Source organism: Mercenaria mercenaria, chromosome 14 (assembly GCF_021730395.1).
Source record: "Mercenaria mercenaria strain notata chromosome 14, MADL_Memer_1, whole genome shotgun sequence".
In the NCBI taxonomy this organism is placed as follows: domain Eukaryota; kingdom Metazoa; phylum Mollusca; class Bivalvia; order Venerida; family Veneridae; genus Mercenaria; species Mercenaria mercenaria.
In genome coordinates this window covers 73,735,039-73,748,348 of record NC_069374.1, presented here as the reverse complement: position 1 = coordinate 73,748,348, position 13,310 = coordinate 73,735,039, and the positions used below count along the sequence as shown (strand labels likewise).

The following is a 13,310-nucleotide window of genomic DNA, read 5'->3' as shown; positions in this document are numbered from 1 at the left end:
ATACAACATGTTAAAATTGTTAATGGGCATTCGAATATTTTTGTCGTATTTATTCTACTGTATATCTGGTATGCGGTACTTAATGTTACATTTTCATCACACTGTACACAGTCAATCCAGTCACTATAAGTCAGTATCAACAAGATTACTTCCTAGTATATTTCTATAAATGCTTCAAATATTACACACCACTGTTAACAGTCTATTTACTATGGCAACAGTTTAAGGTAATATAGAGTCTGTTTTGTTTGTTAGTTTTGGGTATAACACCGTTTTTCAACAATATTTCAGTCATGTAACGGCAGGCAGTTAACCTAACCAGTGTTCCTGGATTCTGTTCCAGTACAAACCTGTACTCTTTAAGTAAATGACAACTTCTCCACATGAAACAGAGGTGGAGGATGAATGATTTCAGACATGTCTTTTATCTAATCATCATGGAGAACATAAGCCTCGCACGCAGGGCTTGAACTCACAACCCCGCAATCCGTAGATCTGCACTCTCCCTACTGAGCTAAGCAGGCAGGCCATGTAGAGACGGTAATGTCTCTACATACTTGCACTCTATGTTGTTTATCATTTTGTACCTTTTGGAATCATTGAGTTCCCTCAAAATGCCAATATTTAAGGTGATGCTTGCGGGGCGTGAGTGATTTGTATTCTTTATTTCCTCCTATGAACTGACCAAATCAAACCTAGTCTGCTACTATTCTGCTTGGTTTCTTAAAGGATCCCTTCTTATGGATTTGTTTAATATTGTTTCTAAAGACAAAATTATTGGTCACTGTACACAATATACTAAAGCCTTTCCTTGTAATGTAGCAAATATATATTTACAATGATAAAGCAAATTTTAAAGTGCATGATTAAGTTTGAATTTAGAAGGATAAATTGATAACATGCTGAACAATTTAGTAATAGTAATGGCACTGGTTATCCAAAACCCCAATACTTATATTGATCTACAAAAAGTGTGTACAAACTAGATGTGTGTCCATAGTACACAGGTGCTCCCATTTACAGTCACTATATAGTCATACATTAATTGTTAGCAATCCAAGATTGAGAAAACTTATATATTGTGTTCACAGTTAAGAAACCAAAACTCGAAATATTATGCTTGTAGGATGATATAAACAGTGAAATAAAAGTAAAGAAATTTTAAGTTAAAAGTATGGGTAGGGATAACAAGACAGCATCAACTTTATATGTCCCTTAAGCATTTTCTTACTCTCAAGGGTAATAACTCTGGTCTTCCTAAGAAACTCACAAAATGCATAATATCAAATACTGACCAACAGTCCTTAGTTTCACTACACTCGGTCAAATACTTATTGAGATATGTGCGACAAAAAACTTTTAGGGTTCTTCATGCATATATATATTTTCTTACTAAGTCAAGGGCCATAACTCTTGTCTTTTTGAATGAAACCAGAAACAAAACCTTAGGTGCTTAAATTTACATGCTGAATGAGTCCTAAAATATGTAATAACTCCAGGTCAAACACTGTTTGAGATATGTGTGACAAAAATATGAAATGGATGGATATCCAAACTAGAGCAAATCTAAGTGTCCTACTCAAACATTTTGGGGGACACAAAACTGCAGACTGACCTTTGAACTTTTAAGCAAAAAGAGCAACAGAAGCATGCAAAGCTTAAAACAGCAGAAAAGATTTTACTATCAGGCTGTCCATAACTGTCATAGACAAAACAAATTACGTGTTCACAATATGTAGTGTGAATCTGGTAAAAAAAAGGTATAATTTATATATATATTCTTACAACATATTCTCTCTTTACCTTGCTAGTGCATTTTTTACCTCCACAGTATTAAAAATGAACCAATGTTCCCGAGATTTTTACCAGTACAGACATGTTAAGTGCCAATTAACTGACAACTTCTCTACATCAAAGGTTGAAGTTTAACCCTTACCATGCTGTGCATGATTGATTCTGCCTTTGCGACCAGTGTAAATCATGATCAGTCTGCACATCCATGCAGTCTGATCATGATCTGCACTGTTTGTCATTCAGTCAATATATTTTTGGTAATCACCACTTTTAACAGTTAATGGTGCTGTCCAAATTGAAGGATGGGCAAGTTCATTATAGAAATATAGCAGAATATTGTCTTCTGTCACAGCAACCACTGACACTGCCCAACATTCTTAACCCTTACCATGCTGACTGAAAGGTGAACAGTGCAGATCTTGATCAGACTGCATGAATGTGCAGGCTGATCATGATCTACACTGGTCACAAAGACAGAATTAATCGTGTCCAGCATGGTAAGGGTTAGCAATCTCATATTCTACCTATTGAGCTAACTAGGCTGTTAAAACAAATTACCCTGAATACCATTCACAAGGTTGCATAATGTGTGGTTTTGTCTATGACCTGCTTGGACAGCCCTCAAATACTGTTTCAGTAGATTTAATTATTTGTGTAAAACATTTTTCATAAACTGCTGCTTGTATGTTTTAACAAACGAAGTTGTGGACCAACTGGATACTATTTAAAATGTACACTAACAAAAATAAAATGTACAAAACTGGAATCACACGCACAAAAAAAGAAGGCAGCACTTAGTTCACAAGAAAGCACCAAAAAGCTAATTGTTGCATGCTTTCCAAAAGCATACAGATAGTAAATTGTCAGGTATATACCCCTATTGATGCGAGGATGCAGATGGCAAGCCAAATTTCTCAAGCCCAAGAGATCGGGCAACCTCTGGCGATGTCCAGTAAGCTGGTACCTCCCCGCCCGGGCCGGGGATCGGACCAAAGAATGTAGGGGGAGGAGGTAAAACGCCTTGTTCAAATGTAACTGTTCACAGTGATAAAAATAGAACAGGAAATTGTATTACTATGGTGAGAAGTAATGATGACTGACCAATGAACAGTGATGGATGAAAATGAAAGTGCGATTCATGATCTTTGACAATTCAAATTTCTTAATCTTTTATACTGTATAAACAAATCATTGCTACATAGAGCTCACTTAAATTTTTGTCATTGTCATTTTCAGCAATCAAAATAAGTTTCATATTACATGTACAAGTGTATGAATCATGATCTATCCTTGCATGGTGTTTTATTTGTAAAGAGTCTCCTATACCTAAACATAATGTATTTTGTCCTTTATCTGTTAAGGACCAATCATTGTTTGACATTAAACATGTACCACTCTACCATCAAGATTTAACAGTAAGAACAGTAAGCAGGAACAACTTTGCCATTAAACTGACCAGTTAGTTATATGCTAGAAGTATGAAGGTAAGGATGGTAAAATGCGAATGAATGGATGAAATAATGCATAGATGAACAATATTAGCTGAACAGTAATTTTTGAGAAGTTAGCTTAACAGTAGTTACCAAGGTAACAGATTTTGATAACATAGTATTTCACATTAATATAAACAGGCCTGGGATTCAGTCAAAAATCAAAAGCCTGAAAATCTACATTCTAAAACCTGAAATGTTCTTTTTTCCATAGTTATATAGGGAAATTTATGCAGCCAGAAGCCAGAACTCAAAATATGTCCTGAAAAATCCCAGGCCTGAAAAATTTAACAGAGATAATTGTCACCTGGGTTTCAAACAAAATGTTAATGTACCTGGTGTAGGAGCCGGTGATCTGTGAGTTGTCGGACTAGGTGTAACTTGTACTGCTGACTTCTGACCTGTAACATATTCATTATAATCTTATTCACGATTTCTGGAGGTTTCAAAGAAAGTAACACCGAGAACAGTTTTATAAAGTGTCTGAATATTTTTGTTACTACCAGTAAATGCCACTTATAAGTTCTACTTTTTACTGGATAGAATAAAATGGGAGACACTTGATCTGATACTGTGTGAAAGCCTATAAGATTTTTTAGTTTATATTACAGGGAGGTTTGAAGGCAATGAAAAGAAATTATTTCACAGGTCATTTTCATTCATGTATCTAAGTTCTCAAACATTTTGGAATGAATTTTTGGGTACATTAAAGAAAGAAATTATTTTGTACTGGGTATAAACTTGCAATATACTAGCATTGGGTTCAGAAATTAAAATATAGCCTCTCATAGAATATTAGACAATGAAAGAGTTGACATACCTGATGTTGATGGGACCATGTTAGCTGGCCCAGCAGAAGTGCTTGGTGTCGGGGCTGCGGCGGCGGCTGCTGCTGCTGCAGCTTGTTGTGCGGGGTTCACAAGGCGGCCAAGGATGCTGCGCTCCGACATCTGGAGTCTCTGACTGACTGGCGGTACTCTAGCCAGGGTGGCAGGTAACCGACTTACATCTTGTTTCATATCACTGAGTAATTCTTCTAACTGATTCAACACTGGAATATAATGATACTGTAGAAGTGAGTGCAAACAAAACAATACTAATTCATTATATTAATATTATCCAAAAACACTACAAAACCAATATGGCAGAATAAAATGTACACATTTCTTCTTCATAACTTTGAAAATCTGAAATGACATTCTATAAATCTCGAAACAGATACACCATATACTAGAACCTGAAGACCATCAGTTTTAAAACAAAATTCTACCTGTTAAAAAAAATATAGAAAAATTCAGTCAAAATATGCCTTCAAATGACTGCTTTATCATCAATAACTTGTGGCTTCTTTAATGGTGTATAACTCTGGTTGAGGTTGCTGTGCTCAGTGCTTTCATGGACTCCTCTTAGTATTTCGACTTTAATCTGGCTTACAAACTTATCTAAACATCCAAAAACAAATATTTCCGTAACTAGTCAACATTTCAATGTCTGCCACTGACCTTTGTGTAGCACTGCATTAGCAGGTTTATTGCCTGCCAGAGATTCTTTGGATAAATGCTGATGACTTTCAGCGAGACATTCGAGTTCAGCAAACCGTGTGTTGAGAGCCATTGCAGGGTGCACCGGATCCTGGGTGAGATTCAGGTATGCCGCTCTCCTCAACTGCTCCTCAATGACTAGAGCTTGTTCTAACAACTGAAAATTATAAGTTTGTATACATTTGTACTATTATATCAATCAATGAAGTAGATGTTATCACTTAAAACTTGGCAAATATAAGTATGTAATTTGAAAATCGCAGAAAATCAATTCTTTCTTTTCATAATCATTTAAGCTTTAAATGTTTTCCAAGTTCAAAAGTAAATTATCATAAAAGTTTGGTACACTTTCCAAAACATTTGTATAAATATTATGAAAACCAGAATGAATATACTATTGACATTACATTAGGAAAGTAATAAAAAGGTCAAAAACTGAAAAACAACAGAATTACAGGCAAATATGACATTATACATTCCTTGTTACAATTAATGATGGAAAGCATTTTGCTATACTTTCAATTTCCTATGAATCACTTCACTGATACCTTAACTCTCTAATTTCTATACTCATACCTTAAATTGCCTGAGCAAGAGTTACTATACCCGTACCTTAAATCTGCTGGCTAAGAATTACTATAGGGATACCTAAACTCTTCAGGCTAAGAATTACTACACTCATACCTTAAACTGCCTGGCCAAGAATTACTATACGCATACCTTAAACCTGCTGGCTAAGAATCACTAATTCTTACCTTAAATATTGTGGTTAAAAATTGCTATTTTCTTACCTTAAAACACAGGCTAAGAACTATTACACTCATACCTTAAATCTTCAGGCTAAGAATTATTACAATCATACCTTAAATCTCCTGGCTAAGAATTTATTCTTGATCTCAAGGAAGTTTCCTTTCCCCTGCTCTGAGAGGAATGGCTCATTTATAATCTGGAACCTGGCATCATTCTGTATATCCTGCCATCTTCCATAACCATGACTACACACCAGTTAAAGAATTTTATTAATTTAACTTTTTCACTTGGTCAGTTACTCAACGTTTGTATATTCATGCACTCACTCAACATCTGTACATGTATTATGCACTTACGAGGTCGCTTACTAAACACCATGCATTCATTCGGTCACTTACTCAGCAGCCGTACATTCATGTACTCACTTGGCCAGTTATTCAGCATTCATACATTCATGTACTCACTCAACATCTGTATATTCACTTTGTACTTACTCGGTCACTAACTCAACATCCGTATACACATGCACTCACTGGGTCACTTCTCAACATCCATACATGCACGTAGCTACTCGGTCAGTTACTCAACATTCATGTACACATGCAACACCTGTGCATGTATCCATGTACTCATTCACTCAACATTCGTGCATTCATGTACTCACTCAACACCCGTACATATATTATGTACTTACTCGGTCACATACTCATCTGTACATTCCTGTTCCCACTCACTCACTTACTCAATTTTCGTACATTCATGTACTTAATCGGTCAGTTACTCAACTTCGTGCATTCATGTACTCACTCAGCATCTGTACATGTATTCATGTACTCACTTGGTCAGTTAATTCATGTACTCACTCAACAGCAGTACATGTATTATGTACTCACTCAGTCAGCTGCACCACATTCATACATTCATGTACTCTCTTAACTTACTCATTTGATTTGCAACTCTCAGCTTTTAGCTAGTTTCACCTTGAACAGAGATTTTATTCATACTGGTTTTATAAAAACACATTTGAATATGTATATTGTCTCTTGTAGTTCTAGTTAGAACGGTCATTTACAATAAAATTGTTTTATGCTGTATGTAAATTTATGTTTGTAAATGAATGAGATGTAAATAAACTATAAAACTACATAATTTTTATATTCAAGTAAAAGAAAGTTATAATTGCCTTGATGCCACCTAAATACAAAATCTCTGTTAATTACACAATCTGCTTTTAAATTGAATCACAATGGCCTCGATAATTAACTACAGATTGTCAAGGTAAAAACCAGGACCAATATTCATCAACACTTTGAAATTAAGACTGATATTTAAAAGGCAAAATTTTGTTTTGTCTCCATCGCTGATACACATGAGGAGTATTGTTACAGAACTTTGAACAGCTACACAAACTCAGTAAAATTTCAGCAGGAATCATGGAGAAAATGCAGTTTTTTTCTTATCCAATAAAACTTTGTCTAGTAACATAATTATTTCCATTAGCTCCCAACAGATGGAGGAAGTCAATGCATATTTTTCTTCTGTCAATTTATAATTTTGTAATGCATTTAAATGTGACATTTAATGGGGAGTTCAGTGTGAAAGGATACGTAACAAGACCAGCTAGTAACCAGTAGTCATGACGACGGTGCCAAACTTCCTGTTCACGGCCCTGTAGGGTATAATAAAACAAATATTTAGTTTTATATGTCTTTCTGGAAAGACCTGAAATACTGTTACAGAAAACGTTTGCAATTTTACAGAATAGGAAATAAAATTTGAGAAAATAAAAATTTTGAAAGAAATAGAGAAATAGATTAAAATATTTCTAATCATATGTGACATTATTACGTATCAGTTTGTGAAACTAAGTGATCAACTTACTCACTTCACTGAATACCAAAATTTTATTACATGTAACAAAATCTGCCACAAAACATTATAATTTTTACTAGAAAAATTATTACATTACTAATTATAAGTGATTTTTTGTTTGGGAAACCAAACTCCTAATGTATTAACATGGCTGTATTTGAAATATATATCCCATGTCAACACTGATTTTCAAGTAGCAATAGAGTACAAGTTCAAGGTCATTTGAAACATTTCTGTCAATCTCAAAATCTTATGATTACAATATAATCAAACAGAAGGTTCCATTTCATATAAATATGGAGGGTGTGTGGGTTATTCCTACCTTAACAAGAGCTCTCTGTTCATTTTGCCAGAGTGTATGAAGCTCAGTAAAGCCTCCATCAGCTATATTAAACATAAACTTTTGACTTGTCTCTTCCTTCTTCTTCACTTCCTCCACCTCTCCTTCTTTCTCTGGTTTCGTCTCTCCATCCTTGGTCTTTTCTTCTTTAACTTCCTCTTTCACTTCACCATCTTCTTTCTTCTCTTCATCTTTTTTCTCCTCTGTAAAATTTAACAGTTCTTGTATTCATTACCGAAAATTATACAATTGTGTGATAAACTTATATGCTAATTATACACAAAGTTCAAGAAATCCTAACAATATTCAAACCTAAAGGTAGTTCTGCACGTTTGAAACAAATTTTTTCCTACAAACAGAATCTTACTAAACCATATTTTATCAAAGGATCATATCATGAAAAGGATATTCAGACAATAAAAAGATTGGGCTTTGTGCATTATAGAACTTGTCGCGTGTTTAACCTTATAATCAATAGGTGTGAACCATATATTTTGTAATCGTAAAAGTTTAAATAATACCTGCAGACAAAGCTGTCATGTTGAGCTACTTATCTGTACCAATAAAGAGAGCTATGATAACTGGTGTTCCCCTAAATAATGGGATGAAAGGTGAGGGAGGGGGGCACAAATGTGTAGATCAGTGCCTTTTAGACTCAAACTTTGTCTTCAGTTTGAGCCCCTAATATCTGATCATTTCCTATCACCACAATTAAAGGTCCATACCCTATACAGAGTAGGCATCTGTGTAAAAGTGGCATTTACTCCTAAACAGTAAGTTTTAAAAAAGACAAACAAATTGAAGTGTTACAGTCAATTTTGTAGAAAAAAACTTTACCTTTCTGGTCCTCTGATTTCTCCTTCTTTTCAGCACCCTTTTCCCCTTGTTCTTCCTTTTTCTCTTCTGTCACTTCTTCTTTAACTTCTTCCTTAACTTCTGTCTTCTCTTCTTGAAATAGAATGATACATAAAGTTGAAGCAATACTTCCAGAAGATATTTAACTTTTTATATATACAGATGCTATTTAAGTTTGGCCTGCCTGTTTTTCAAACATAGTCAAGACAACTTTAAAGGGTGGCAAAAAACTGTATCTAGTTCAAAATAAAATCTTGGTTGATTTTAACTATGTTGTTTTCTATTCTTTTTTAGGTATTACAAGACTTGCATTGCAAAAATATAGATGCATTTTTGACATCTGACATATACCTTATAAATACCCAAGACAAGAGTTGAGGTTCTATGTGATCAAAAGAAAGTTATTGTTTAAACACAGACAAAAGTTTATGTCAAGTTTTTTTCTTACTTTAAAAAAAGTCAGGGAACTATCTCAATCTCTGGTATGAAGATTAAAGAATTCACCTTTATTGCTTTCATCTTTTTTCTCGTCCGTTTCCATGGCTTCAGCTTTCTCTCCAGTTTCTTCCTTTTTCTCTTCTGTTGTTTCAGTTTCCATGGCTTCCTTCTTCTCTTCTTTCTCTCCATCTTCCTCTTTCTTTTCTTCTTCATTTTCTTTCTTGTCTTCATCTTTTGTCTGTAGAAAAATTTGAACAGACATTGCACAATTTATTATGTAAAAATTGCTGATACTTTTCAATTGATTTCAAAATGATACAAACTTGCATAAAACTTTCACTTAAGTTCAGACACAATTACTTACAAGCAAAACTTATTTCATCAAATAAATAAACCCTTCTGAATAAACTACCTAAAATAACAAGAGCTGTCAGAGGACAGCAGAGTTCAGCTATTCAAAAACCTTGTTAACTGAATGAATATAGAAGTCAAAACAGGGGCATTATTTTGCAAAAATGCATATCAGTATTATGGAACCTATACAATGCCAGGTCATCAGTGAGTAAGTGTTTGAAGTTTCAATCCAGTCCCATTAGTGGGTACTGAGATACCATCTACACACAAAAACTTAACCAGAAACTGTCAAGTCAAAAAAGGAAAATATGCAGTGTACGTCAGTTTATCACAGTAAGTAAGTGTGTGAAGTTTCAATCCATTCCCACAAGTGGTTTTTTGAGATACAAACTTACATACAAATACTTAACCAAATTGGGACGCAGACACTAATGTGAATCCAACAGCTCTACCCATTCTTCGAATAGTTGACATAAAACCAAACACAGTATATAGTATTTACTTTTAAACCTTCATAATGACAGCTTTAATAAGTAAATACCACTCTACAAAGGCACATTCTCTTCTTTCCCATAAAACACCAGTCTTGGTGAATTAACCTCTTAAGGGCAACTACACCCAGCCATCAATCTAACTGAATTAAATTTATCAGAGCAAAATATTTCATAAAATCTGCTAGCAATTTTTTTTTTTTACCTTTTCAGAAGGTTCAGTTTCCATTTTTTCTGTTTCTTCCTTTTTTTCTTCAGTGTTTTCTTCTGTTTTTTCTTCTTTCACTTCCTCACCCTTGCCTTCTTCTTTTGACTCCTCCTCTACTTTCTTATCTCCCTCCTCCTCTTTAGACTCTGCCCCTTTCTCTGTCTTTGGCTCCACCTTATCTCCCGCCCCCTTTTCACTAGTGTCTTTTGATGCAGGTGATGCTGGTGTATCTTTTTCTTTCTTCAGTTTCTCCACAGCTTCTATAGCCTTGGTGTATGGCATACTGTTCTCACCATTAATAGCTTCAAATTCCTGCACCTATACAAACAGGAACAAACAAATCTGAACAATGCATTTGTAGTCAATTACATTTTTGCATATAAAACTATAATCAAATACATTAAGAATAAGAAAACAAAGCTGACAAATGAAACTGCCTAAACACTGATCGTCGATTTCAACTCTCTAACTCATAACATTTTATTCTGACTAAAATGCAATTAATATTGTTTTGGCAAGTTTCTGTAAAGAACTTTATACAGAAAGACTTCAAATGAAATACTTTCTACATACACCTGTCCAATATAATTTTTACCTTTTTCCTGACTAAAGACATTATTCCAATTCTAGTTAGCACATGCTGTCTAGACAGACCTTCCCTAGGTACACCATCAGCAAAAGTTTCAGCATTATCTGCCCCTGGTTCACACAGGTGGCGCATAAACAGAGATACATAAGCTCGGAACACTTTCTCTGTCTTCCCTCTCAAGTCTCTCACTAACCTACAAAGGGAAACACATAAATATCAGTTTTACAGGCTATTACTTGTGGCAATATTTTCATTTTCTTAAGTAACATGTTGATGCAAGGTGGTGTTATTTCTAAAAATTCTATATTGAGGCAAGTAGAAAGAATTGAATTTCTAGTAATAACTGCAAACTTAAGCTGTAACTATAGGGACTCTAGTTCTGAGGTGCTAGCAGCGCTTTCAGTCCTTCTATAACAAAGACTGAATTTAAAGTGACATACTCAAATTGATCACTTTCTAGTGAAGAAGCTTAAAACATAGACCTACTTGTTTTTGAATCTGCAAAATGTTTAGAAAATAGCAAGAACTGGAAATAAAAAGACTTTACAGCATTGTTACAAAATTGAATTTGGAGATCAGATTCAAAAAAGAAATTTGACTGGTTGTTTCTATTTACAATTTTGAAACTGACTAATGGAAAATTTTTGTTTCAAGACTGGTTTCCAAACTCGGTATTATAATTCTAAGTGCAAATCTTACCATTGTGAGTTGAAAGCATCTTGTGGTGGCATACCGTATCTCATAACAGCATTGAGGAAGGCCTTCCTCTGTCTAGCATTGAAGCCCAACACCTCAATCTGTCCATTAACTCTAGCAAGCAGGGGAGGTAATGGTCGATCTCTCTCTCGTCTCTCATTCCTCTTGTTACGTGCTGTAAACACAAATACAGTCAAAAATGATGCATATCTTGTTAAATATATTCTGCTATAATGCTTAATATAGTACTTCTAACAAATACACAACTTTTTATCAATCTTTTATTTATTTATTTTGTTGGGTTTAACGTGGCACCGACACAATTTTAGGTCATATGGCGACTTTCCAGCTTTAATGGTGGAGGAAGACCCCAGGTGCCCCTCTGTGCACTATTTCATCACAAGCGGGCACCTGGGTAGAACCACCGACCTTCCGTAAGCCAGCTGGATGGCTTCCTCACGTGAAGAATTCTACGCCCCAAATGAGGTTTCGAACCTACATCGATGAGGGGCAAATGGTTTGAAGTCAACGACTCTAACCACTCGGCCACGGAGGCCCCTTTATCAATCTTGCTAATGTTATTAAATCCAGCAGAAGCATGATTATTTCATTGAACTTTAAACGAGTACAGAAACAATTTAGGTCAAACAGAAACTTCCCAGCTTTAATGCTGGAGGCAGATTTTAGGTGCAGATCAACACAACTTTTAGAAGACAGGCCCCTGGGTAGTATCAGGGTAGAACCACAGTGGAGCCCCCAAGCTTGAGCATCGGATAATGATTTCAGAAAATCTAACATACTTTTCAACAGTACCTCAAAAATCAATATAATCAAATATAAAGTTTAACTTACAAGACATTCCTTCTTTCTGTTCATTGAAGTCGTCATCATCATCATCCTCATTTTCACCTGGAATATCACACATACAACTTGTAAATACATTGTATATCTGCATCTTTATGACTGAATACACCTTGTAAATATATCTGTATCTTTATGGCTGATTAAAATATTTTTCAATAATTAATTTATCACAGTTCATTATCCTTGTGTTTTACTGCCCCATACATGAATTAAATACAAAGTCAAAATTGACTTACTCATAATATTAACAATTCGCACAGCACAACACACCTCCGGCAAAGTTTAAATCTACACGTTCAATTATAACTGTAGGTGCGGGGCTGCAAAGACAGTTTCAACTAGAATGTTGGGACATTTACCGTTATGACTGAAGTCTGAGTCATAGTCTGACAGTGATTCCTTCCATGCTGCATCATCTGCCGTGCTGCCCATTGCTGCATCGTTGTAGTTCACCTGCTTCCTTACACGTTTACCCTTCCCGAGAGTTCGGGCCAGATCTTCTTGTTGCTGTTCATAGTGATGTCGCAATAATTTCTCCCAGTAGGCGGGGTCAGCATGCTCCGCCTCCTGCTTCAATACCTCCGTTTCTGGCTCTTCATCCTGAACAAAATTAAATGAAATTCGTCATGACAACTATACATATTCATACAGTCTTTTCCACTATTAATTAGATAACAACTATGACAAAAAATATCTTAAAAGTGAAGAATCCCACAGCTCCAAATACTGAGGTTGGACTCGGAACTTTACCAAACAATGGCATATCCCAAACAATTGCTTATCAATATACATAACTGCAATGAGCATTTACTTTGTAACAATATGTAGGAGTAATATTTTAACATTGTTTTTTCTCTAATTTTAGTCATATGATGATTTTCCCAGCAAGTGATTTTGGACCCAAGGTGCTCCTCTCAGTATTTCTTCATGTATGGAAGGGCACCTGGCTAAAACCAATGACCTTCTGTAAGCCAGCTGGATGGTTTCCGCACATAAAATATTCTATAGCATTGGGGCCCCGAGGTTTC

At 35.1% G+C, this 13,310-nt stretch overlaps 1 protein-coding gene across 7 annotated transcripts in view; it reads right to left on the bottom strand.

The window, feature by feature from the left end:
• Positions 1-13,310, bottom strand: part of LOC123527702 (chromodomain-helicase-DNA-binding protein Mi-2 homolog) — a 48,780-nt gene that overhangs the window by 3,047 nt on the left and 32,423 nt on the right. For 4 of the 7 annotated variants that reach the window (XM_053523893.1, XM_053523892.1, XM_053523896.1 and 1 more), the window contains 14 exons: positions 12,642-12,882; positions 12,271-12,327; positions 11,422-11,593; positions 10,729-10,915; positions 10,131-10,451; positions 9,147-9,318; positions 8,625-8,735; positions 7,770-7,990; positions 7,183-7,244; positions 5,688-5,820; positions 4,787-4,982; positions 4,105-4,335; positions 3,620-3,685; positions 2,670-2,829 (listed from right to left, as the gene is read on the bottom strand). In XM_053523893.1, the coding sequence (XP_053379868.1) occupies positions 2,672-2,829; positions 3,620-3,685; positions 4,105-4,335; positions 4,787-4,982; positions 5,688-5,820; positions 7,183-7,244; positions 7,770-7,990; positions 8,625-8,735; positions 9,147-9,318; positions 10,131-10,451; positions 10,729-10,915; positions 11,422-11,593; positions 12,271-12,327; positions 12,642-12,882 (2,328 nt within the window). In that variant the 3' untranslated portion in view covers positions 2,670-2,671. The remainder of the gene's footprint in view (positions 1-2,669; positions 2,830-3,619; positions 3,686-4,104; positions 4,336-4,786; positions 4,983-5,687; positions 5,821-7,182; positions 7,245-7,769; positions 7,991-8,624; positions 8,736-9,146; positions 9,319-10,130; positions 10,452-10,728; positions 10,916-11,421; positions 11,594-12,270; positions 12,328-12,641; positions 12,883-13,310) is intronic. The other 3 variants (XM_053523898.1, XM_053523897.1, XM_053523894.1) reach the window with 2 other exon arrangements.